Source organism: Lepisosteus platostomus, chromosome 20, assembly GCF_059453375.1.
Source record: "Lepisosteus platostomus isolate fLepPlt1 chromosome 20, fLepPlt1.hap1, whole genome shotgun sequence".
NCBI lineage: Eukaryota > Metazoa > Chordata > Actinopteri > Semionotiformes > Lepisosteidae > Lepisosteus > Lepisosteus platostomus.
The window spans coordinates 3,054,115-3,078,185 of NC_142630.1; the positions used below are offsets into that span (position 1 = coordinate 3,054,115).

The 24,071-nt window shown below is 41.3% G+C and overlaps 3 protein-coding genes across 3 annotated transcripts; 2 read left to right on the forward strand and 1 right to left on the reverse strand.

The window, feature by feature from the left end:
• The first annotated feature begins 923 nt into the window (after positions 1-923).
• On the forward strand, positions 924-7,706 carry hsd17b2 (hydroxysteroid (17-beta) dehydrogenase 2). The gene is made up of 5 exons (XM_088613639.1): positions 924-1,409; positions 4,213-4,425; positions 5,227-5,412; positions 5,705-5,842; positions 6,230-7,706. Exons 1-5 carry the CDS (start codon positions 1,121-1,123, stop codon positions 6,601-6,603), a joined length of 1,200 nt encoding a protein of 399 aa, XP_088469765.1. The 5' UTR covers positions 924-1,120; the 3' UTR covers positions 6,604-7,706.
• A 4,613-nt stretch (positions 7,707-12,319) lies between these two features.
• LOC148644277 (arylamine N-acetyltransferase, pineal gland isozyme NAT-10-like) lies at positions 12,320-16,754 on the forward strand. The gene is made up of 2 exons (XM_088613716.1): positions 12,320-12,685; positions 14,661-16,754. Exon 2 carries the CDS (start codon positions 14,667-14,669, stop codon positions 15,540-15,542), a length of 876 nt encoding a protein of 291 aa, XP_088469842.1. The 5' UTR covers positions 12,320-12,685; positions 14,661-14,666; the 3' UTR covers positions 15,543-16,754.
• A 288-nt stretch (positions 16,755-17,042) lies between these two features.
• On the reverse strand, positions 17,043-23,349 carry mphosph6 (M-phase phosphoprotein 6). The gene is made up of 5 exons (XM_088613718.1): positions 23,157-23,349; positions 20,365-20,477; positions 18,933-19,023; positions 18,687-18,784; positions 17,043-17,714 (listed from the first exon to the last, which is right to left on the reverse strand). Exons 1-5 carry the CDS (start codon positions 23,205-23,207, stop codon positions 17,582-17,584), a joined length of 486 nt encoding a protein of 161 aa, XP_088469844.1. The 5' UTR covers positions 23,208-23,349; the 3' UTR covers positions 17,043-17,581.
• Positions 23,350-24,071: the final 722 nt, after the last annotated feature.

Sequence of the window (24,071 nt, forward strand, 5' to 3'; positions counted from 1 at the left end):
ACTCATCTCAAGTGCCAAAAGTCAATTTTTGGCTCTTCTTTTACATGACTAGTTACAGTCCACACCCACTATTTGTCCATTGTTTTTAGTCTGTCTGGGGTTTTGACTGCACAAATCTCTTATTTGGATTTTCTTTCTTTCTTTTTGTCTTCACATTTGAATACAAGTCTTTTTAAACCTAACCGATGTGCAGAGTGACTTAAGAACCAGGATGAAACATCTTTAAAAAATTCAAATCAACAATAACAAAATACACTGGACAAGTAGAAACACTCCTTAGTTATGTGTAAAGTCTTGTCAGTGCAAATGCAAGGAGCTCCAATGACAATTTGCTTCCTTGCTGTATATCCACTCTTTCCATTGATTGCACCAGATAAAATAACATGAGAAGCATGATAAAAGGATTCCATGCCTTCTACGTTTTTTAGAAGATTCACTCGGATGGTAAGCACAAAACAAGTTTATTTCAAATAGTTGAACATTTAAAACATGTTGAGACATTTTTGTTAGGAAAAATGTAAAGTTAAATTTTTAACACCGTGCATTGTTCTGTTATCTGAGCAAGTATTCCTCTTTTTTTTTCACTTTGGCTGGAGCTGCACACTAGTGTATTTTAAAGAACACCCTCACCTGTATTTGTTTTAAATTCTGAAATTATTTTGTTGTTGATACTGAACATTCCTAACAAGACTGCGCGCATTTTCTTTTCTTCGCTTAGACCTAGTGTGTCTAGGACTTGTTACTGTGTTGTGACAAAATACACTGCAGAGCATTACCATCCCATCGCGTTCAGTGAGCAGTAGCTGTTGATTCAGCACTGTATGTATCTGCAGTTATGGATAACATCAGTTATTATAAACTGAAGTGGGAGGGAGGGGGAGGGAGTTGGGGAGGTGTGGTTTATTCTGTTGCTTTTCCAAAGTGAGGGTGCAGAGGGTTGTTTTTTTTTACAGAGTATAGTTAACCACTTGGAAACTGGTCTTCCAAGAGAGACCCTGATGACTGGCTGTACAAGGAAGAGGAAGCAGAGTAACGATTAAAAAAAAAAAACCCATCAGAAACCATATGAAAATCCAAAAGAAGGAGAAGAAACCCACCTGTGCATTGAGAATCAGTCATAATGGATACATCTTTCAGTGAATCTTTGTACTTCCTGATGCTGTATGCTTCTATAACAACATTGTATGCAGGGGCAGTAATATTGAGAGTGAAAGGGGGTCTGAAACTGGGGTCTTGGTCTTTGATCTGGTGCCTTCTCTTGGCTGTCCTGGTGGAGCCTCTGTGCTTTCTGAAGGTCCCGGGTTATGCTGGGCTACTCCTGCTCTCCTTGCTCTACTACATTTCGTTGTCACTCCTGGGAAAATCGCAGAAGCTGCTACCTGTGAACAATAAGAGTGTGCTGATTACAGGTAAGAAGAATGCGCTTTATTCTTTTCAGAGTGAATCCCTTTTTCCCTGCACGCCATTGAAATATTGAAGACAAGCAAGTGCTTTAGGATTTATATTTTACTGCACATTTTTAAAGAAATTTGCATTTCTTTTTTGCCAAATTGGTGTTGTCTCAAAGTTTGCACTGATTGTGCTGTTCTAGTTATTCAAAAGTCATTTTTCATTGAACTTTCCAAGATTTGTACCACCTCTGTCACATATAAAAATGTTGTGGGATTTTTATTTTCATGCTAAATTTCTGATGTACCCCCAAAAATAAATTCAAGTACTTTTCCCAAATCTCAGAAACATATTTTTAAAGAAATAGTTTTATTGATTCACCAGTGTTGAGTGGATTTAATGGTATTACCTTTGTTCTTAAGGAAATCACATTTGATTAGTATTCACATGCAGATACCTGTGGTTTTGGGCTTTTTTTAGAGACAAACAAAAGAAGCCAAAGGGAGCTGTGAGGCCATCTGTTCTCAGCGTTTGATTTCCAAAGTTGGCCAGTCAATTCATTTATTCATTTTTTTTTAATGTCACCTTTGGATTTTTGTCATGGTGGGTTGCAGTATGCTATTCTCTTAGACAAATAGAACTCACAATCCAGTCTGGGCACATTCTAGCACTCAGGCAGAAATGAACTCTCCAATCGGAAGTCAGAACCAAGGAACAGCTGGATCAGATCCCTGCACCAATTAACTACTAACTGCCTTAGAGGTTCGATGGGCTGAACACACTCCTCTTGTTTGTCACCTTGCTTGTGAAGTGAAAAAGGCACGTATTCAGTTTAGCTGGGAAGTGGCGAACAACAGTAGGCATTAACTGGATCCTGAAGCGGTCCTGGGGAAAAACATAAATAGGCTCTCTCCAAGCAGTTTTTCAGTCCTGTGACACTCGGACCACAGTTTGTGTAGTGCCATAGTGCGACAGATCCCCCTTAACTTGTTAGCCAGGCATAGATCTGCACACATGAATCCCCTTTGTATCACTGGGATTTAGTTTCTTTTTAACCTGTAACTGGTCTGGCGCTAGCGTGCCTGTCACCTTCTCATCCCTCCCGTGTGGCACTGGTGGAATTCTCCCTCAACTGGGTGAATCGCGTTTGGCTGGACCCACACTCCACTACAGTAGTTACCTCACCGGCGGGCTGACATGACAAAGACAGAGGCTGCTACTTGTCAAGAGCCTCCCCCCCTGCCATCAGTAACCTTTTCAATTACCTGACGTCTCACTGCAAGACTAATAATCGGATAATAACCAGCAGTCTCCCTGTGAGACTGCTAGCCAAGAATCTCGCTGTCTCGATGCCACCTCCTGGCATCCTAACCTAATTCCAACACTGTGGATGCGGCTGCTCTTTTACACATGGACAAATATCTGAGTCATACCAGACAGGCTCTGCTAGCCTCAGGTTTTACATCAGTTTTGCTGTGGTGCCCTGGTGGACAAAGGCTATCGAATAGAAACTGGAAGCCTGATGCATGTCTCATTGGTAGGTCTTCAAACTTTGCCTTTGCCATGATCCTCTTGTGTGATCAGTGCTTAGTCATCATTAGCTTTCAGTATACCTGCCAAGTGTGCCTTCAGGTTTGAGCTCGCAGTGAACACCCTTGTCGCAACACAAGGGGAGAATGAGGAAATGCAGGAACAACTCCTCTGACTTGCCTGGCTATCAGAACCATTCATCTTTTTATGCCCTACAAGTTCTGCTGGGACGTACCGGCGGGTCACGAGCCAACGGAAGGAGAGGCCTCTCCCTCCCTGATGTCACTGTCAACCTACAGGTGCCCAGATCGCTGCAGGGCTCTCAATTTTGCAGGGATCCAAGCGAGTTCTGGCCAACTAACCATCTCAACTGTCCCAGTTATGCACTGGTGGAATTCTGGCCACATTTGGCTAGTGACATAACTTTAGCTTGTACTTTGAATGTCTGTTTTCAATATAAATATTACATACGGTATATGAGACAGGTTGATGTCACAGACTGTTATAGCAGTTTGACTCAACAAAGAGCATGTAGGAAAGTTACATTTTCTACACTCCATAGATAAAATCTTCATATATTGCTGAACAAAAATCATAGATGCAATAAGGAGTTTTAATATATGTCTATAATGTCAATTATGTTACGAGCATCAACAACTTACTCAATGTTTACTAGTCTTTTTACTATTATAACGTATCTTGTTAGTACATCTTGGTTTGGATGAGGATAAACTGTGATATGTATTTTTAATCTTAATTTAATCATTTTAAATCACAGGAAATGTTTAGAAAATGTGATCAAAGTAATCCATTAAATAATCCACAAGTAATTTCCAGTAAGATCTAATGATTCATTGATGAGATGAGAAAGTTCTGACAGTTTCTTATGATCTTGCCAGCTATTGACAGCAAAGAGATTTGTCTACTCTTCAAATTTCAAGACATTTGAAGTTCTTGGCATTCTTAAAATAATTTGGGATTACCTTTTTAGTCATTATTAGACTTAAAAAAATCACTATCTTGCCTCCATCACCATTAGTTGCAAAAACTGCAACTGTGGATGAAAGACTCTTGTGTTGTGCCTGACATATTTTACTATGGAGCAAACATTGCACACTATCAAGCTTCCACATAAACCACATAAAGTCAAGAGAACACGACTTTAATCTGATAACATGGACACCAGGATGATTGCAGGTCACCTTAAAAATGTTGAAACTGGAAGTATGTCTGTACTGTCGAAGAGTATTTCTGAAGAAATTAATTGGGTATTTCTTTGCTTACCCCACTCAGGCTGTGATTCAGGTTTCGGTCATGCCTTGGCTAAGCACTTGGACAGCCTGGGTGTGACCGTGTTTGCTGGGGTCTTAAATGAGCAGAGTCCCGGCTCTGATGAACTGAGGAGGTGTAGCTCAAAGAGACTTCTTGTGCTGCAGCTGGATGTGACCAACAGTGCACAGATCAGGAAGGCCTACCAGCAAATTCAAGCTGAAGTGGGCGAAACAGGTATGCTGTGATGCATCTCAATGGGATGGACCATAGACTAGGATATCAAATTGTTGTGAGTTTGCTCTGCACAGATGAGTCAAGTCAAGCTCTTGGTGCATGGGCCCATTAATTCTACGTTGGACTTCTTGAAGCATGTATTGTGATAGCCTCATCCGAATCATGCAATGAAAGTTTAAACACTACATTCAATATACTGACATTCTATGTGGAAAATAAATCCATATCAGATATACGTAGGCTTTGCTGGCCCAATATGAAAGAATGCTACAAATGAGGCAGTTATATTACTGGCTCCTCGGTGTCAAAATAAAATCATTTGTGTTGCAAGGATTGGAATGTCATGTGCATGTACTTACAGGTAAGTCTTATTCTGTCCTTGTAAATGTTTTTACAGGCATGTTGATCAGAACTCTTAAGATCAGTATGGTCGGTTAAGGTAGGCAGTGCGAGACTCAGGACAGAGATTGGATCACTGCGTCACCCTCTCTTGTTTAACAAGGAAATTCTGTATCAAACCCTCAATAAAATCTCTTCAAACCATCCAGAACTTTAATGGTGAACAGTTTTAATGCATTCTAATGCTTTGCTTATACCTGTTCACCAGTGTAACCCCGCCAGTCCCATTTCCACCAATTAATGCCCATTGAAGCCAGTCAAATTCATATTGTCTCAACCACTTCATAATAGTCACTTAATAAGTCTGAGAATTTAAATCTTGTTGGAAAGTTTAAATAGCTCCTCAGTAATAAGACTTTTTAGATAATGATGACATTTTTTTCTGTTGCGTTCTCACTGTAGGACTTTGGGCAATAGTGAATAATGCAGGAATCCTGGGATATTTAGCAGATGGAGAAATTCTTCCCATGACAGTGTTTAAAAAGTGCATGGCAGTCAACTTCCTGGGTGCTGTGGAGCTGTCCCAGACATTCCTGCCCCTGCTGCGCAGAGCCAGAGGCAGGATGGTCAACGTTTCAAGTATGGCAGGTGAGAGAACGGGAGACACATTTATTACAGACTTTTGACAGTTTGCACTATTGGTCCATTTGTGTCACGAATATGACACAAATATATGTCCCGTCTAGATGACAAATGTGTAGCATTGGGAAATGTAACACGGCAGCTGACAAAGTTTAGAATTTAACGGTTGCAAGTGAGAGGAGGCAGCTTTGCCGTCTAGCTTGATTGATTGGCAGCAGGTAACTGATTTGAGGATCTGGTCCAGTTGTTTCCCGAAAGGAGCCAGAGTGATCGGCTTACCTGTATATTTGTTTTGCAGCCAAGGTTCCAGTCCCTATGTTCTCTGCCTATTGTGCCTCCAAAGCAGCCCTGAGCATGTTTTCTGAGGTGATGAGACATGAACTATCCAGTTGGGGCATCAGAGTCTCTGTTATCCAGCCTGGAGGTTTCAGAACAAGTAGGTATTTCAACAAACTAAGGATATTTGGAGCAGAGTAAGAGGCAGCTCGTTGCAGAAGCTAAAAAGAGTGAACTAATTACACCTGACCACCACTCTGGTGATCTCACAGCTTGCATATAATAATTGGCAAATCTTTCCCTGCAACTGTAATGGCGTTGAAACGGAGAAAAAAGACTCAGAGAAAATCATCAGATCAATTGAAAACAAAAACTATTGTCCATTGTCTAAATATGAGACAGATGCACTTAAACCCAGAATGTTTTTGTTGGTCAGGAATCCAGGAAATGCACACATTGATTGTCCTGTATTCTCTCTTTGACAATCGTATCCTGATCTGCGTTCACATTACTAGTATCTATTGGGTTTATTTTTATTCTCTTTCAGACATCTTTGGCACAAGGGAGGAATGGAGCTGCTATCAGGAAGAGATTCTCTCCCAGGTCCCGCAGGACGTTAAAGAGGACTACGGGGAAGAGTACATCTCCTCCTTTCAGAAGCGCATGCCCAAGATGTCTGCGGTCTCCTCGGTGGATTTGCGGCCTGTGCTCCACAACATCTGCCATGCCCTGCTGGCGGCGCGCCCCGAGCACGTCTACGCTCCGGGCAGGCTAGCGCGCGTCATCCCATTCGTCCACAGCTTCTTCCCTGCCAGCGTCTCCGACCTCCTCATCGGAGTTCTCTTCAAGTTCCACAAGGATGCTCCGGCACGCCTCCAGAGGAGCACCGGGTCAGCCAAGGGGGAACGAGAGCACAACTAGCTGGTGCTCTTTCTACAAGGTTTCCGAAGACTAATTTTCTTATGTCATATCATCCACATGTCCTGTTTTCTTTTTGTAAATATAAAAATATTTAAGGGACTTTTATCTACGTTTTAAAACCCCTCCCACAATAGTAAAAACCCTAAGGAATATAATTCTAGTGATGGCACATGGAGCGTTTGGTATTTTCTACATTTCGTAAGCACTGTATGCATCCTTGACAGTTCTGTTCTGTTTGCACATGATCTGTTTTAACTGTTGTTTCAAAAAGAGTTTCTTCAGTCTTCCAGGCTCAGTTCATTGTTAATCAGGTGGTGGAAATGGCTGTGCCTGCGTAAGTTTACATTCTTGCAGCTGTTCTATTCTTGCCGTAAGATTGCTAATCAGCTTGAAGGCAGTGCGATCGAAAGATAGGTGCTAACTCTACAGAGGAGGAGTCTGTGACCCGCCATCTCCATTAAGGATCTAGACTTCGTCTACTGCTTGTTTTTTATTCTATCGGGTAACATAATACTGTACTTTCCCCAGTGCTGTGAAATAATGCTTTCCTTTCATTCGCCTGCAGTGCAAGTGAACCATTCAAGCTGCATAACCCTTTGATTTGTCACCTCATCTGATTGAACATGCCTTCCAGAACGCTGGTAGGGAGACCTGAAGAGCCTCAGGGTCTTATTTTTTTATTTACCATTTGGTCCAGCTATTAAGTAATTGACACCTTAATTAACCTGTAATTAACCTGTTTAACTATGAATTTTCAGAATAAGGTTTGCTTTCACAAAGAGCGCAGGCTTCACTACTGTCCTAAAGCACGAGGCCCAAATGGCTCCGAAATTAAATCTGTCTTCTGTCCTAATACTATCACTTGGTCCAAATCTAACTCCACCCATTAAAACCTTAAGTCTTTACCCATCTCTTTACCAGTGGGTCAGTCCACACTGTGAGAGCGCACTTCTAAGTTAGCAGCATCCCAAAGACTAGTGCTTCAAATCAAACAGCTGTTTGAAAGGAGGATCATGGGCTTTTTCAGGCTTGGTTCTGGAGAATGAATTTTTGTTTCTGCTTGTCTATGTTGCAATAATAAATAAAATTAAAGTTGAATAGCACTTGTATCTCATGATTGTTTTTATTGCAACGGTAATGACATTTCTGTTATACCAGAATGATTTAGTGTTTGTGAAGGAGATCTGAGATTCCCAAACAATGAAGATAGAAGTCTTGAGGTCAAGAGCTGCCCGACCACAGATGCTATTGATAGGACACTATTAACGCCAAGAAATGCCCTCTACTACTCCTGATATCATTACATCACATTTAATAATAATACATTTAATAATTTAATTGTAATTGTTTTATTAAGATACTGCATCTTGCATAAAGTTTCAAATTGAAAGTGCAGTCTATAATTCTCTCTTACCCTCTCTTAATTTTCTTGTAGGAATTTTTATTCATTCACTGAGTAAGATTTAAAAAAAAACTATGTTAGAAAGAAAATTATTGGGGAAACAATTAACTATACAGTAATTCAAGTTATTTAGAATTTTAATTAAAAGAAAACAAAAATGTTCTATATACCATGAGCAATTACGGCATAAATAAGCAATATAAAGTAGAACAGCAAATCAATAATAATAATTTGAAAACTAATTTTCATAATTATTTGATTTAGATTAGATTTAACAAAATATTAATCTATTTTGTTACAATCTTCCATGAAAAAATATAAATCTATTTTGTTACAATCTTCCTTGATAAACAAGACCTCTTTATTTCTTTATTGTAACTTATGGATTATTTGTTCCTGGTTGGTGTGTACGCATTTCTTAAATAGAAGATGTGCTTTATTTGTGACATTTGGAAATATTTTTTTACGTTGTTTATGCTTTCATGATGACATAAAAAAAGTTTTATCTCCACATTCAAGGACACATTTTCTTTTGCTTTTCTTCTTCACAGAGATTTAATGAGAATTTAATACTGATAACATTGAATGAAAAGTCATATTTGTCCTTTCAAGGAGGGTGAAAATGATTCAAGTGTGACATGCAAACTGAGAATAAGGGCACATCGGCTTGAACTGTTCCGAAGAACGTGGAGCTGGACTTTCCAGAAAGGCAACTTAATTAATTTTGTCTGTGTTCTGTAAAGCTTGGTCTGGGTTTTCACAACAGGGTGCAGATGGGGGAAAATCTGTTGATTAGTGGCTGATGTCTGGAGAACTCCCCTGGGACAGAAAATTAATCGAAAAGTCGATTCTGGGTGCCTGGAGGTGTGCGTCATTCTTGTTGGTCAGTTTCATAAGAACTTAGTCCTTCCATCTGCACCTTAGTCTTCACTATTTTCGGACCATTTCGTAAACAGCATATCTTAAAAAAATAAATACACCATTAATAAATTACCTGAGAATGAGACCCCATTTTTGGTCACGTTCAACTAAGGATACATTTTTTAAATAGTTTTGATTTTACTGGAAAGAAGCAGTTTCTGGTCAAGTATAAATGGGCCCTGATACTAGTTGTAAGGTTATTTCAGATATGCAATATGCAAACCTATTTTAAAGAGGGTGAACAAACAAAACCTGAAAGCCTCAGTATCTGGAGAATGCCTTTACTGTCTTATTAGACAAATACTGATTGATTAAGAGCTTACAGCTGTACTGTACTTCATTTTCAAGTATCAATGTCTTTTTTTATGATTCTGTGTGTCGCTTCAGTGAAAATAAGTCATAATCATAATAAAAATTTCTGTGGAATGTTCCTAGAGGTGATCTGGCAGGCACAGTGTGCTCAAAAACATGTTTTGGCATAGTTACAGGAGAAAGAAAAGGTGTCCTCAGACATAGGTGTATTGTTATAACAAGGTTGGCTTTCTTTTTGTGAGAGATGGAATTAAATTTTGGTCTTAGGCCAGGCAACAACATGTTATTCTTGCCTATGGTTTGATTAAGGGGAGATAATCATATCTGAAAATCATTTTTGCTCTCATTTGACTTCTATAGCTAGTTACGTGGTAAAAAATAACGTGTAGCATTTCCTTATTTTGGCAGCTTTGGTAGGACTGGGCTTAAGGTGTCCTGTGCAATTAGGATTTGACAGCTCGGCAACCCAGCTTGCTCACCATCTTCCAATCTTCTTGATCACCATTATCAATAGCTGCCCAAATTAACTTTGCAAAAGTCTTGCTCCTTCAGCTGTACAGATACACTTTGCGTTAATAATCCATTTATTTTCTAACCACTTCTTCCAATTCTGGGTCGCAGTGGAGCCAGGCCTTGTCCCACTAAGCAACGGGCCTGAGATAGGGATCATCTCGGATAAGAAGACAGTCCACTGCATTGAGCTAATCTCCTGATCTTAAAATTGACTACCATGCTAGTGGATATTATAGCACTGTACCTTCTTGCGTGAGATAGTTAAAGTGAAATACATTTTATAATACGAAAGGCTTCTTTTACAAAGTATCAACAGGATTATATATAAAATTGCTTCGCAGAAAGTAAAAACAAAAATTAAAATGTGTGACGGATGTTCACCTTTTCTGACACTTATATGCCAGAATGAAAAAAGTAAATTAATTCAGACCTGGCAGCTGTTATGGTATCTGATTGTTAGGCAAAGAGACACGGCTTTCCCTTACAGAGCGAAGCTGGACAGAGTCTGGACATGGAATGTGGAAGACAGAGACGTTTTAGGAGCATTAGAGCCAAATCAGGACATTTTGACCGGGGCCTACGCAGATATCTGTATTACAGAGGTCTGATGAATCATTAGGAGACAAAAGAACATAATTAAAAGCAAAGTTACTGGACGTCATTTTCTCATACAATGATTAAAAATGGAGAACTGTAAAACAGCACAGATCTTGTAAACTACTGCCACCCAGTGGGAAAGGCGAAATGTTTTACTTATAAGACCTAATATACTGATGCAGCACGAAAAACACAAAGATAGAATTGCATCAAGAACTCATGGGGCACACACATAATGTAACATAGTGACCTCAGGTCGTATGATTTCATAACAAAGCTGGGTGCCGAGTATGTGGGATTTTTGGTTGAATTAAAATTACCAACAAATGGTACAACCTCGAGCACTCAAGTAAGTCTGCAACTGAAGCAGCATGGTGACAGTTGCTAGCAGTGCAGCAGTGGGTCCAATTCCTGACCTGGGGTTCTGTCTGTGAGGAGGTTTGTATGTTCCCCTTGTGTTCATGAGGGTTTTCTTCAGATGTGTCCTCTGCAGCAGGTTCCTGCCTTGCCCTTTGCTTGCCAAGATAGTTTCACAGCCCCCCTGCAACCCTGAATTGGATGAAATGGTTAGAAGATGGATGGATAGTAGTCTGCAAATACATAAATGTGGAATTCAAATATTAAACAGAATGTTTCTCTGTGGCTTGAAAAATCTAACATGCATCAAAGAGTATTCCAGAAAGCGAATCTTTTAAAATACATGAAACAAGCACTCCATCTTTTGCTACAATTACAGTGTTCAATCATAACTCACATACTCGATTCAGATTAAAATGTACACTTCTATAAAATCCTGCTTTTCGTCACAGAAACAGACTTGCACAAACAGCTCTTAGTGATTAGGCTTGTGAATATCTGAGCAACATGATGAGGAAGATCCTTCTTAGGCCTGGGGTTTTAAGAAAGTCTCTTGGCTCTGGGCTTTCTGATGTTTCTGTTCCTGTTTTTATCTGGCATTGATTGGTCTCTTTTTAAAGTGAATTTTCTTTTTATGTTGCCCACAAAAGGGAGATTTATTTGGAGAGGTGAGATGAATCAATAGTTATTTGAGTGGTGTGATGCAGAAAGAGAAGGAGACGAGGACATACAGACTGGGAGCTGTCCAAGAGCTTGACCGCTGCAGATGTGGAGGAACCAGCAATCGTAAGATGTGACTGATTTGGAAGAAGTGGCGAGAAAATAGATGGATGTTATGTAAACAAAACCAATATTGCAGAGTGAAATCTATCCTTATAATAAATGACTAAAACTTTGATTTAGAGAAAAATGTGTTGCATGTTTTTTTCAGTTCATTGTGAAAGTATAATAAATGCGTTAGACAGTTGATCATTATTTTGTCAAGCTCCCTTCTAATGCCAATTTTTCATGGCAGTAATTTTTTCCTATTTCTTGAATTGGAGTACTATACCATCCCAAAACCGTAGCATTTGTTTTTTACAGGACAGGGCTGTTAGCCTTGTGCCCCGCCTCCAACATGGAGGACCTGGTGCCTGACGTGGGACACGAACCCACTGCCCTGAGATGATGAGTCTCATGCCCTTCCAACAGAGCTAGCTGGGGCCCATCACCTCTGAACCGTGTGGTAATTAACAAGTGTCGACACAAACAGGAGCTTTGATCACAAGGAAGCTCGAAGAACAAGGACAAATGCTCCAGCTCTTATGGAAGGCAACAGAATCCCCTACTGTTGCTACCTCACCCATTTTTCCACGCGCTGACAATCGGCTATTTGCTTCTTTTCAATTCAGCAGCTTATTGGTATTGTAACAGAATTATTCTGTTTACTAAAAGGGCTGTACAAATAAAAGTGTCCCTCAGAAATGCCACTTAACGTTTGGCAGTGTAAACCATTTGGGACCGTTTCTATTGCAACCACTGAGCTCATTAAAAAAAAAACAGCAGAGAGTGATGGATATTTAAAGATGAACTTAAGTGACATTCAGATATTAAACAGAATGTTTCTTGTGGCGTATAAAATCTTATATGCATCAAACAGAAAATAATTACTTTTTATTTCCTGAGAACTCTGGAAAGTGAAACATACTGAGGAATAGGGAGGGAAATTGAGCTCACTGGTTAGTGTTTCTGACCTCCAGAGCCAAGGGTGTGTACTTTTTTATTACTCTCCTCGCTTATTCTGACCTGCCTTTTAACCTAGTTTCCTGAGCCTACCTAACCTGTGAGTATGGCTTTGCTGTGTGATCCCTTTAAGAAAGATAGCTCCACCCCACTTGTGAAAGTGTTTAACGTCCTTCTCCTGTAATGATCTTTACGCACTTTGTGAAGTCCTCGAATTTCCAGACTAGCCAACAGTGGAAAGATTGACTGCTACCCTTGGTAAGTGGATCCTCAAAACACGTTCAAATTGCAAAGTATGTACAGTACGTAGTTTACCTTTCTGTTTCTACTGGAAGTGAAACCATTCTTGTGTGTGAATACTGTCTGATAGTTTAAGTACTTCTGTATAAGGATTTCAAAGCTATACTTTAAAACTCTGACACAAAAGACAGCAACTTCTAGAGTCTTGAAGTTTATAATCATCGGCTGCCAGGAGAACTGTTAAGTACCCAGAAATTCAACACATTTATAAGCAGCAGTTTAAACACTTTATAGCTCAGGCAGTGAAGGAGATCATGGTTCTGAACATACAGGGCCTCGTTATTTTACTCCATATGTTGGCTGCAATCTGTAGTCATGATAGTTCTAGTAACTCAACAAATCTGTGCTGTTTTCAGACCGATATCTTCGACTGTGGTTTACACAGTAAACGTGCGGTTGCATTAAAAAATTGTGGGACAAAGCCAGTACTCATTAGTACTTAATCCGATCTAATCCTATAAATAGTATTATAATGCACAATTACATAAAAGTTAATGAGAACTATTATGACAAGTATTTTCTATCAAACTGCATGAATGTATTCGAAATGCAACTTTAAATAATGGCAGATTTAAATATTAATCGTAATGGCTCGCACCCGAGGAGCAACGAGAGAGAATCCAGTTGAGCCGGGCTCCCCAGCCGGCCGCCCGAGTGCTCAGCACGCTTGCAAGAGCAGGGGCTGATCCAGCGCTTCACGCGAGCGGCGCGCTGAGCTGCCCCGCCCCAGCAGGCAAGCCTGGGAGCTCGGGTTGTACGAGGAGCTTTTAATCCAGGCGTCCTGCCTAGTTCTGAGGGAGAATTCCAAGCCGTAGGGAATCTGAGAGACTTGGAACTACCCAACCGTAAGGAGTCCAATAGGTTTGGGAATACTAAGATGTAGGGAATCCGAGAGACATGGGAATACCAAGCTGTAGGGAATCAGACACGTAGGTATACTAAGTCATAGGGAATCTGAGAGATGTGGGAATAAGAGAGACATGGGAATACTGAGCTGTGGGGAATCCGAGAGACATGGGAATACTGAGCTGTGGGGAATCCGAGAGACATGGGAATACTGAGCTGTGGGGAATCCGAGAGACATGGGAAGCTACAAAAGAGCAGAGCAAGCGTAACACTGGAAGAAACCAGGGAAACAGATCTGAAGGGGCTCCGTGTCAAAACACAAGGCCCGAAGCCCAAGCCTTCTCAGTACACCACACCTCGCCGGGGCACGCCCGTAAACCTGCTCCACCTGCTCAGGGACTCCAGGCGATTCGCTTCCATGGCTGCCCGACAGCCAAAACGCAGCCGGCTGTGATGTCGCACTATTAGCGCTGCCCACAGTGCACCTGCTGGGGAGAACATTACAGCGATGTCATGTCATGCTATAAACTTCAGTAGCTTTGCAGAGAAAAATAAGTCATTCTAAACAATTACAACCTTAATGATTTAGAGCACAATTTCACTGCCCATTCCCTTAAATTCAATGTGCAAATATAAAGGTTAATATCTAGCAAGATGAAAAATAATTATACAGCTGTTGATTGCTCTGTTAACCTCTTTAATAAATGTTTATGAAAGGATTTTTTCCTACTGACTGGATTTGAATCAAAGTACTGTGCCCTCCCATATAATCCTCTTCATAACCCCATCCTTCTACCAATACTGCCCTTTATGGACTGTTCTATGGGTCTGTCAAACTGTTATTAGATAAAACTATATACAGTTTTTGACAGGTCTTATCTTAGTTTGCAGTTGTTTAATTTGCATGTGCAGCAGACGAAATGTTCATTTTTTCCAGTTTTTATATATGGCAACAGGTTAGGCATGAGCATCAATTTCCAGCGCATTGTAGTCAAACTTCAAGGCAGAACTAAATGAGATCACCAAAAATGTCTGTCTTACCAGGTACTGTCTTTTAACACTGTAGTTTTAACACTCATTTTCTCAGCACGACATGATGAATCTGAGGGAGTACTTCGAGAGGATTGGCTACAGTGGTCCCTTCAAAAAACCAGACCTGGAGACACTGAACACCATTCACAGGTGCCATATCCTGTCCGTCCCATTTGAAAACCTCAGCATTCACTGTGGGGAGAAGATCACCACGGACCTGGACACCATCTACAACAAGATTGTGAGAAGAGGTCGAGGGGGCTGGTGCTGTGAGAATAACCTGCTCTTCTCCTGGGTCTTGAAAGAGCTGGGATATGACACCACGATGCTCGGAGCAAAGGTGTTTAACAGCTTAACCAAAGAATACAGCCCCATGGAGTCACACCTCATTAACAAAGTGATCATTTCTGGGAAGCCTTACATAGCAGATGTGAGCTTTGGTGTGTCCTACCAAATCCGGGAGCCACTCGAACTGATTTCAGGAAAAGAGCAGCCTCAACTTCCTGGTCTTTTTCAACTTGTAGAGCATGAAGGTACCTGGGTCTTGATTAAAACTGGAAGAAAAATTCTTATACCAAACAAAAGTTTTGTCAGCTCCTCCTTAATAGACAAGGCTCTGACAAAGACAATCTATTGCTTCACCTTGGCACCTCGCAGTATCGATCACTTCCTGCAAACGACCGAACACCTCCAGACCTCCCCAGATTCTTTGTTCACCAACAAGTCCATCTGCTCCCTGCAGACAGACACTGGGTTTCGAGCTGTGATTGGCTGGACATACAGTGAGGTCATCTATAACTACCAGGAAGGGCATGACCTTTATGAGATGTCCACCATCCCAGATGAAGAAGTGGAAGAAGTACTAAAAGAAAAGTTTGGTGTGGCTCTGGAACACCAACTGGCTTCAGTCAACAACAAATTATGTTTCACTCTCTAAGAGGTACAATAGAAGTGAGCATTACGGTCTTCAAGCATTTCAAGATAAAAAAAAAAACTTGATGGAAAAAAATTGCCATCTTCAAGTTAAATTTTGAAGAGCTTCTTGGTGTCTCCACTGGTGTAGGTGTTTGCTTCAAGAGCAGCAAGAACAGATTAAGCATTAGGTCACTGCAAATTCACATCTGGGGGTAATGATCAATGTTTGCCATGATTAACTAAGGTTAATGGTATACTGGCATAATCACTTTTAGTTTGCTGAAACTTGTTATAGGAAAAATGGCCCATGCTGCCTGCTTTTAAATGGTTCCTTTCTTATACTCTGCTTTGGAACAGCATAATTTGTATATTTAGTGCAAGTTAAAGCACTTCTATTGTACAAATCTTATCATTCAGCACAAGATGCTAAGGCACTCTGAGCCTAGCACAAAAGGTCTGCACATGCACTTAATTTTCTTCCCTTAAAAAGTTCCATAGACCAGACTTATACCAATAATTATTCCTAAAAGGCCTTTCCTTTAGCCAGTGCTTGTGTAACAGTTATATAGCAGTTTCATGTCTCTGTTGAGACTTAGGAGTCTCCCTTAGTACAGGGAAAGAAGGACCAGTAGCGATTTCTCACAAAAGGATCTGAAAGTGCTTCACACAGACCCTCTTCATCCTCACCTTAAGCACAGCAGTCGCCTGGGTGCATGCCAGAACAGGCACAGAAATGAGAAGTTTACTCACAGCCTCAATTAACGGGGAACTTTTGCAAGGCTAGACTGTATAAGCCCAGATCAAAATTTAGCCAGGACAACAGGATCAACACCTCTTCCCCATTCAAGAAGTCACCATGGGATCTTTAATGGACAAGAGTCATGACTTTGGTTTAACATCACATCTGAAGGACGACACCTCCTGCAGCACAGTGTCCCTCTGCTCTGCAAATTCTCACACAGAGGGAAGAGTGAAGAGTGAACCATTGGTCCATCAACACCACCCATTGCAGTGATCCCAGATTCCAGATCCAACCTTGCTTAGGTTCTGAGATCTAAAGGCTGATGGTTTGTAGATTACCAACTGTCTATAACAATCAGGGTAATGCTAATTGTACTATACAATATGGTACTTTATTCTCCTGCTTTTGATTAAAAAGATACAATTATAAAAATCTTTTAGGCTGTAACTATTAAAAAAGGATTTAAGTAAAACAATAAAAAATATAATACAACTGTTGTCTATCAAGAAAGAAAATCCTTCTCTTAAAAGTCCAGTTTATTTGCAACCATGAGTTTAGAAAAGCAAAAACAAATCTTTTATGACGACAACGTGATAAACAAGAAAGAAATGAATTATCTAGAATATGTAAATTTAATTTTAAAGAATATTTTTGGACAAACAGAATAAACACTAAGTCTCTAATAAAATTTTAGAAAGCACAAAAAAAACTACCACTGCGGGCTTTTGTAAAGTTCTTTTACTAAAAATGCTGCTTTAAAAGAAAAGATTTTGTCTGAAGTTCATATTCCAATTCCATTTTCCTTTAATGAGTAACAAACGCACAGAGAACTGTGTTCAAATGTTGAAAGTCCTAAAAGGCAAAGTCACAAGGGAAAAAAAAACAGACTGGAAAACTGTCAGAAACTTTCATATTAAAATACACAAGGAACTGGTTAATCACAGACAGCCATGTGAGCAAATTATTCAAGAACGTACTGAAGATGACGGTCCTAAAGACCTTTATAAAAGGTCTTTATATGATGCAAGAACTTACAAGTGTTGTACAAACATTAATGACTCATGGGTTCTATATTTTGACAAGTAGGATGTATAACATCCATTTTTAAAAACAGCAAACAAGCACCCCCATCTGTTGCTGCAACAACAGTGCTCAATCATAACTCAAATACTCGATTCAGATTAAACTCTATGCCTCTATAAAAAAACAAGGCTCTCTCCTGCTTCCTTTGATCAGTACTGCACAGAAACTGACTTTTACAAACAGCTCTTAGCAATTCTGCTTGTGAATATCTAAATAAAAAATGAAAAGGAAAAGCCTTAGTCTTGGGGTTTTAGGAAAGTCTTCTTGGCTCTGGGCTCGCTGATCTTTTTGGTTCCGTCTTCTGGCATTGTTGATCGGTCTCTCTTTTTAGTGAATTTTCTTTTTATGCTCCCCACCAACGTCTCATATCTGCAGGGTAAGAGAGTTAAGCAAATGCTTACAATAATGTACGTAAACAATGTGCAGGTTTATCAAAGACAAATATTTTTTTTGTTAAACTGGCATTTATGAACACCAACCCTTTTCTTTAAATACACCAGAAATCCCCCCTTTGCTTTTTGTGATGCCATTGTGCTCCGACTTCAATATCCAGTTGGGAGAGCTAAACCTTAGCAAGTTAAATAAGCCCTGTAGTCTGCATGCATTACACAGCTTACAGCAAGTGCATACAGATGCATGTATACAGCTCCAGCTGTTTGCTGTGCAGAAAGTAAAACTTGTCAGGTATAAAATGGAACTACCATTTTACCAGTATTTAACTATAAACAAACATCGCTGGTCATTTGCTTTTCACTTAAGATTCGCATTTTACCTTACTTTTTTAATACTGCCAATTATATTTTTTTCTTTTTCATACCCATTCCATTAGGGCAGTATAGTATAGTGGGTACCCTTTGTGGTCATAACTGGCAGGTTGTGGGGTCGAGTCCCTGTTGCAGACACTGCTCTTGTACCACGAGCGAGGTACTTTACCCCAGCTCTCAGTCTTTACAGCCGTGTAGGTGAAGATCAATACTGTCAGGGGGTCACCCCTGTGATGGGCCAGGGGAGTCAGGTTCTCTCTAGTGCACTTAGTGTTACAGACCCCAGGATGAGCTCCTCTGGCTCTGGTGTGGGTTTGACTGTTTTTACATACCTATTCTAAGCTGAATTTAGCAAAACCCCAAAGATGCATCTTCCAGCATAAGCCCTTGAGGATAACAGGCTCTTATTGAAGACGGGCAGAGAAGCACCGTGCTCGGGTCTGTCTATTTCTATGTGCTACAGGGGGTTCAGCCTTAAAACAAGAAGGAATTCCAACATTGGCCTGGCATGAATTCGAAAATCTCTTGGAAATTGCATCTGAAAACAAGGATTAAGATGTTCTGGTGCACTCCTTACCTCCTAGCCATCTCCTCGTCGGAGACGTCAGCCTCCATTTTGTCAGCTTCTTCATCCTCCTCTGTTGTGCTCCGGGACTTCATCGCTGCCATGAGTTTCTGGGAGAAAACAAATGGGGGTTGAGTTTACTTTACTGACACAGGTGTGAAAACAAAAATATCTTTGGAATTAACACAATTAGCATCATATCACAAATAAAACTGCTAACATGTTGCAAATATTTTTTTAGATGAAGTTTAAGTTTACCTCAACTTCTGGATTGAAGCCTCCGAATGACATTCTGCCATATATCAGCTCTTCACAGGGCACAAAACTTCTTTCTTCTATGATGAAATTCCTACAAAAACAGTACATGCTCAAGTTGGAACACAGACTTACAAAAATGTACTCAAATCTTAGAATTAGATAACTTTTTAAAGTGTTAAATGCATCTGCATATTGTAACACTGCAGATGAAAGTCTATTTTATGTTCAGCACAAACCTGGTTTGGAATTTAGTACAAAAACTGCGCCACAAACTGCCTCGTAACAGCTCTGCTGCTTGAATTGCGTGAGGTACATTTTTTTGAATGAATTAAGAAAGAAAATAAAAATGTCAGTTCCTAATGTAACTCTCTCATGTCTCACACAGATTCCAAAATGAAAGTTGAAATGCCCCTTTACATGCTGGTCCTGTAATCAAAAGCACCACATTTGCTTGCTGAGGCTGTTAAGAGATGTATTTCAGGTACCTGTGCACGAGTTTCAAGGATACATGTGATGGTTACTACAGAAAAAAAATACATCAGGTTTGACTTCCTTCATCACAATGTATAAATAATCTCAGTTTTTATAATACCCAGGTTATTTTAAAATAGGTTATTTTGCAGCTTGGAAGTTGGGTATTCCCTGTAGCAATATAGCAATATATATTCTGGAAGGTTGCCGGTTCATATCTGACAGCTGGCAGAGGAATCCTACTCCGTTGGGTCCCTGAGCAAGGCCCTTAACCCCAGCTGCTCCAGGGGCGCCGTATAAATGGCTGACCCTGCGCTCTGACCCCCAGCTTCTCTCCCTGTCTGTGTGTCTCATGGAGAGCAAGCTGGGGTCTGCGAAAAGACAAATTCCTGATGCAAGAAATTGTATAGGGCTAATAAAGGATAATAAAGTGATGTTATACTTTTTTTAAAGTGTGCGATTGACATTTATACCCCCCCCAGCCACACCAGAAGAGCCACACTAGCTCAGACTCCTGTAGCTAACCTGGGAGAGAATGAGACATTTAGGTTTGCTCTTCCAGCACGCTTACCTGTCAGAGCTGACTGGCTGCAAGTGTCACAGTGCCTGGCAGTGGACGTAGAGGAGTGAGTCACTAGGGTACTGGCAAGGCGCAGGAGAGCACAAGAGCTGTTCCGCCACGAGGACCCCCAATACACTGATCCTAACCCCACACCCGCGGGGCTCGGGAAGATCCCCTTGTCACCATCGGCTACTGACTGAGCCAGGCTCGAATTAACACTCCCGAGCTGGAGGGCTCAGCTGAAGCCTGGAGTTTGTGCTTTTACTCGCTGAGCCACGCAGGACCCCCTCCTCCGAATATTTTATTTTACCGACGTATCAAACGGTCCTGGGGCACCGAGGATAAGGATCCAGAGCTCCTGAACTGAAAACCGCGTGACGGGTGAAAAGCTGGACTTACTCCTTGGCCTTGAGCTCTGGCAAATCGAGGTACCAGTGTTCATCGCTGATTATCCTCTTTTCTTCCTCCTCCAGCTGCTTCTTGACTTCTGCGTCCAGGCCGCGTTGCATGAACTGGGGAAAGACGAGCATCGTGCTTCAGTCAAACAAACCACAGCTCCAGGCCTGCCATTGCTCGCAGAGTTACAAGACAGGGGCTGGGAAACCAGCTCATACCCAGCTGTTCAGATGAATGTTCTGCTGGCAACAAACTCATGAGAGGCTTGGGAATACTTGTAGGCCGAAGAGAACACACATGTGGTATAAAAAGAACAATTCATCATTGAGTAGGCTGAAGAGGGTGGTCAGGGAATGTCACACACAAAAACCGGTAAATACTGAATATTAAACGGTTGGCACTAAACATGAACTTCCTTCTCCCAGTTAAGTAGTCATATTGCACAAAGTCCCGCTGCTCGAGTGAGCATGGGGTAGTGAGGGCTATAGAAAAAGCACAGATCTGCAGGATCCTATATTGACCAGCTGTAATCCTGCCCTGTTCGCACGTCTGAGCTGCCATCACTCAAGAGGCTGAGCTCCAGGGGTTAAGGCCAGACATACTATTTAATAAAAGTGAGCCAGAGAGTTCCCTCCCTGTGTGATTGTGTTTTCCCACAAAGCCAAGAACCTAGCAAAGGCCAAGATTTTTTTCTTTATCAGAAAAAGAAAACATTCCTGTCCACATCTCTTTGCTGAAGCAGCACATTGTGCATCGTGTGCTTTGAGCCCCGAGTCGTGTTTAAACACACCGCATCTAAAGCTCTTCACAACGTTGACTTCTGGACAGAAACGGCCGATGTCTGAGAAATGAGTTGGATATACCCTCCAAGTGTGGGAGGAGAGGACACAAAAGCAGAACTCATCGGGAAAATACCAGGGAGATCTGCGAGCTCAGCAAACACTATCACCAGAAAAGAGGGGGAAAAAAAAGAAACCTGCACCTGTAAACCCACTATCTTGAAAACTGACAGACCATATTGAGCTGTTGATACTTTTGTCTTTCATGTGCTTTGGTGATTAACGGCAGGATCTGCGAAGCGTGCTCTTCCCTGACAACACCAATATTCTTCTCATGTCTCCAGCAGTCTTAACATCTCAAGCTTCTCTTAGGCTTGGGATACAGAGCAGGAGGCAATTACTGGGCACTCTACCATTTCACAGGAATATTAAAAGCAATTCAAACCCGGGACAACCTGCGCAGCTCGGCTCTCCCAAATGAAAAGAAGCGCCGTGCCAGATCTCTCGCGCGTTAACGAGGTGCAGCGAGCGGACCGAATGATGCACGAGGCCCCGAGACAATTCTCGAGAAGCGGCGTGTCGGGAAATTTTGAAAGGGCTTTATCCCCCGCCCCCTTATTTACAAGGCCCCACCGTGATGACAAATTCAGTGCAGAAAGGAAAAAAAAAAGAAAACAGGCAGGAGAGACAGGAATACAGAGTTCTTAGACTGCTCAAGGACAAATGTTCCAGTGACTGAACAGAGATGGCAAAAATCAAGCCACTGGCTTTCAGTGCGATTATCTGTAAACCAGGTGGGTTATTTGATCTTCCTTCTACAGAAAGCTTCAAAATGAAGTCATTTGAAAACTTTCACATTATCTCTTTAAAATATATAAGCTCACCCTTTTTGATATGTTGTACTCCACGCTATGTATAACTAAGAACAGTAACGGATGAGAGGAAGCCATCAGGCCCCATGTGCCCAGCTCGGTACTCAATTGATCGTAGGCTCTCATCCAGCTGATTCCTGACAGAAGCCAGGGTATCAGCCTTGTCAGCGTAGCTGTGTAGCTGCACACTCCCACAGCCCTTTGGTTAAAAAGGAGCTCACTGTGCGTCTAGCTCACAACCGCTCCTTCATCTCCGTGCTTTCTATTACGGAGGCAGAATTGTCATGCTGTGCGTAGAGATACATTATACTAGAATGAAATAGAAGATAATACAGTTTCTTTCACAGCGTATAACAGTATTACATCTTTTTATCGGTCTTTTCTGTTCCTTTTGCACATCAGGGTATTCGATGAGCTGAGAAAACTGGTTACAGTACATTTTTGCAGTCGCGCACAGTAGCTGGCAGAGAAACTCGCCAAGCTGCTGTGGGTTCAGCCTCTCCATTAGGATCAGCAGCAGAGGAACACCAGAGGTCTTCTGCCATACCATGATATGTACATTTGCAAATGTCACCAAAAAGAAGCAACTTGTAAAAGAGAAAAAAAAACTCCTCAGCGGCAGTAGTTAACATTTCCGTGGATTCTGTAGGCAGATTAGGAAATGAAACCCGAGGAATGCAGAGGACATTCTACTGATCTATAACAGGCTTCATAATGGTACCACCACACACGGATTAAATACAGACAGACAGGATATTTACATTACTGATGATAGTAGATACTTAAACAAATGAAAGAAAACTACTTGACTGTTGTACTTCTGGTTATAAACTACTACATTATGAAAATCGAGTGCACTTTTATCAAACGCATGGGCTAAAAGTTACGTTCATAGCCCTCTCAACGTGCTTCAACAGCACTCACTTTGTCGGATATTAATGGAGTACTCTCTTAATAAGTATCCAGGTTTTCATGACACACGTCCTTTATTTCTTACTATAAACTCGTGCATGAGTTTACAGTTTATAAACAAGAATCTCTTGGGAGAGGAGCTTACAATTTTTAACATTTAACACACGGGGAAAAAAAAGGCCCGATACCAAATCGATCAGGAGTCCTGAGACGCCACACTACAACACATTACCTTCATTCGTAAGAGGTTCTTGGACAGCTTCGCGGTACCATCGCTTGCCATTTCAACCACCGAGTTCGGCAAAATAAAAATCTAATGTTTCTTAAAAGATCAACCTTACGTTACTCAGACTAATGCTAAACCTCCAGACGGCGGAGAGGAACACGCTGCAATACACCGAGCGAGACAGTATCAATCCATCTGCCGATGCAGTCCCCCCCAAGCCCAGGCCAATGGATCACCGATTCAGAGTTACCTCTACGGAACACATTAGCTACACGTGTCCCCACTCCGCCGCTGTTGCGGACCATAGACAAAGTGTTGAACCATACATTTGCATTTGTCGCCTATTACAAAACAGGGTCGCATCAAGATGGGCGAAATCTAACCCGAGTGCCCGGTTTAGACCAGTTTTATAAATATTACATGATACATTTATATATTTATTATACACGTAAATGGATCTATATAATCACGGTTAAGAACTGATGCTGTGCATTCGGATTTGAGTCCGGGCTGGGGCTCCTTCTGTGTGGAGTTTACATGTTCTTCCCCGATAATAATACTTCCTTACAATTATACAGCGTTTTTTTAGACACTCCACTCAAAGCGATTTATTGGTAACGGGGACTCTCCTTCTCCACCCCCACCAGTGTGCAGCCCCCACCTGGATGATGCAATGGGAGCCATAGTGCACCAGTACACTCCCCACACACCAGGTCTCGGTGGGAGGAGAGCAGAGTGATGAAGCCAGTTTATAGATAGGGATTATTAGGAGGCCATGACTGGTAAAGGCCAGAGGGAAATGTAGCCAGAAAGAGAAACGCCCTGGGATTTTTAATGACCACCGAGAGTCAGGACCTCGGTTTTACGCCTTTTTACAGTACAGTGCCCCCATCACTATACTGGGATATTAGGACCCACATA

Bases quoted from the DNA above. Each gene is read 5' to 3' on its own strand.
- hsd17b2 (XM_088613639.1), top strand. From the start codon at position 1,121: ATGGATACATCTTTCAGTGAATCTTTGTACTTCCTGATGCTGTATGCT. The intron at 1,410-4,212 runs GTAAGAAGAATG...TACCCCACTCAG, and splicing joins TAAGAGTGTGCTGATTACAG to GCTGTGATTCAGGTTTCGGT. The intron at 4,426-5,226 runs GTATGCTGTGAT...TTCTCACTGTAG, and splicing joins AGCTGAAGTGGGCGAAACAG to GACTTTGGGCAATAGTGAAT.
- mphosph6 (XM_088613718.1), bottom strand. From the start codon at position 23,207: ATGGCAAGCGATGGTACCGCGAAGCTGTCCAAGAACCTCTTACGAATG. The intron at 20,478-23,156 runs GTAATGTGTTGT...GTCTTTCCCCAG, and splicing joins AGAACCTCTTACGAATGAAG to TTCATGCAACGCGGCCTGGA. The intron at 18,785-18,932 runs GTAAACTTAAAC...GTTTTCTCCCAG, and splicing joins GCTTCAATCCAGAAGTTGAG to AAACTCATGGCAGCGATGAA.
- LOC148644277 (XM_088613716.1), top strand. From the start codon at position 14,667: ATGATGAATCTGAGGGAGTACTTCGAGAGGATTGGCTACAGTGGTCCC.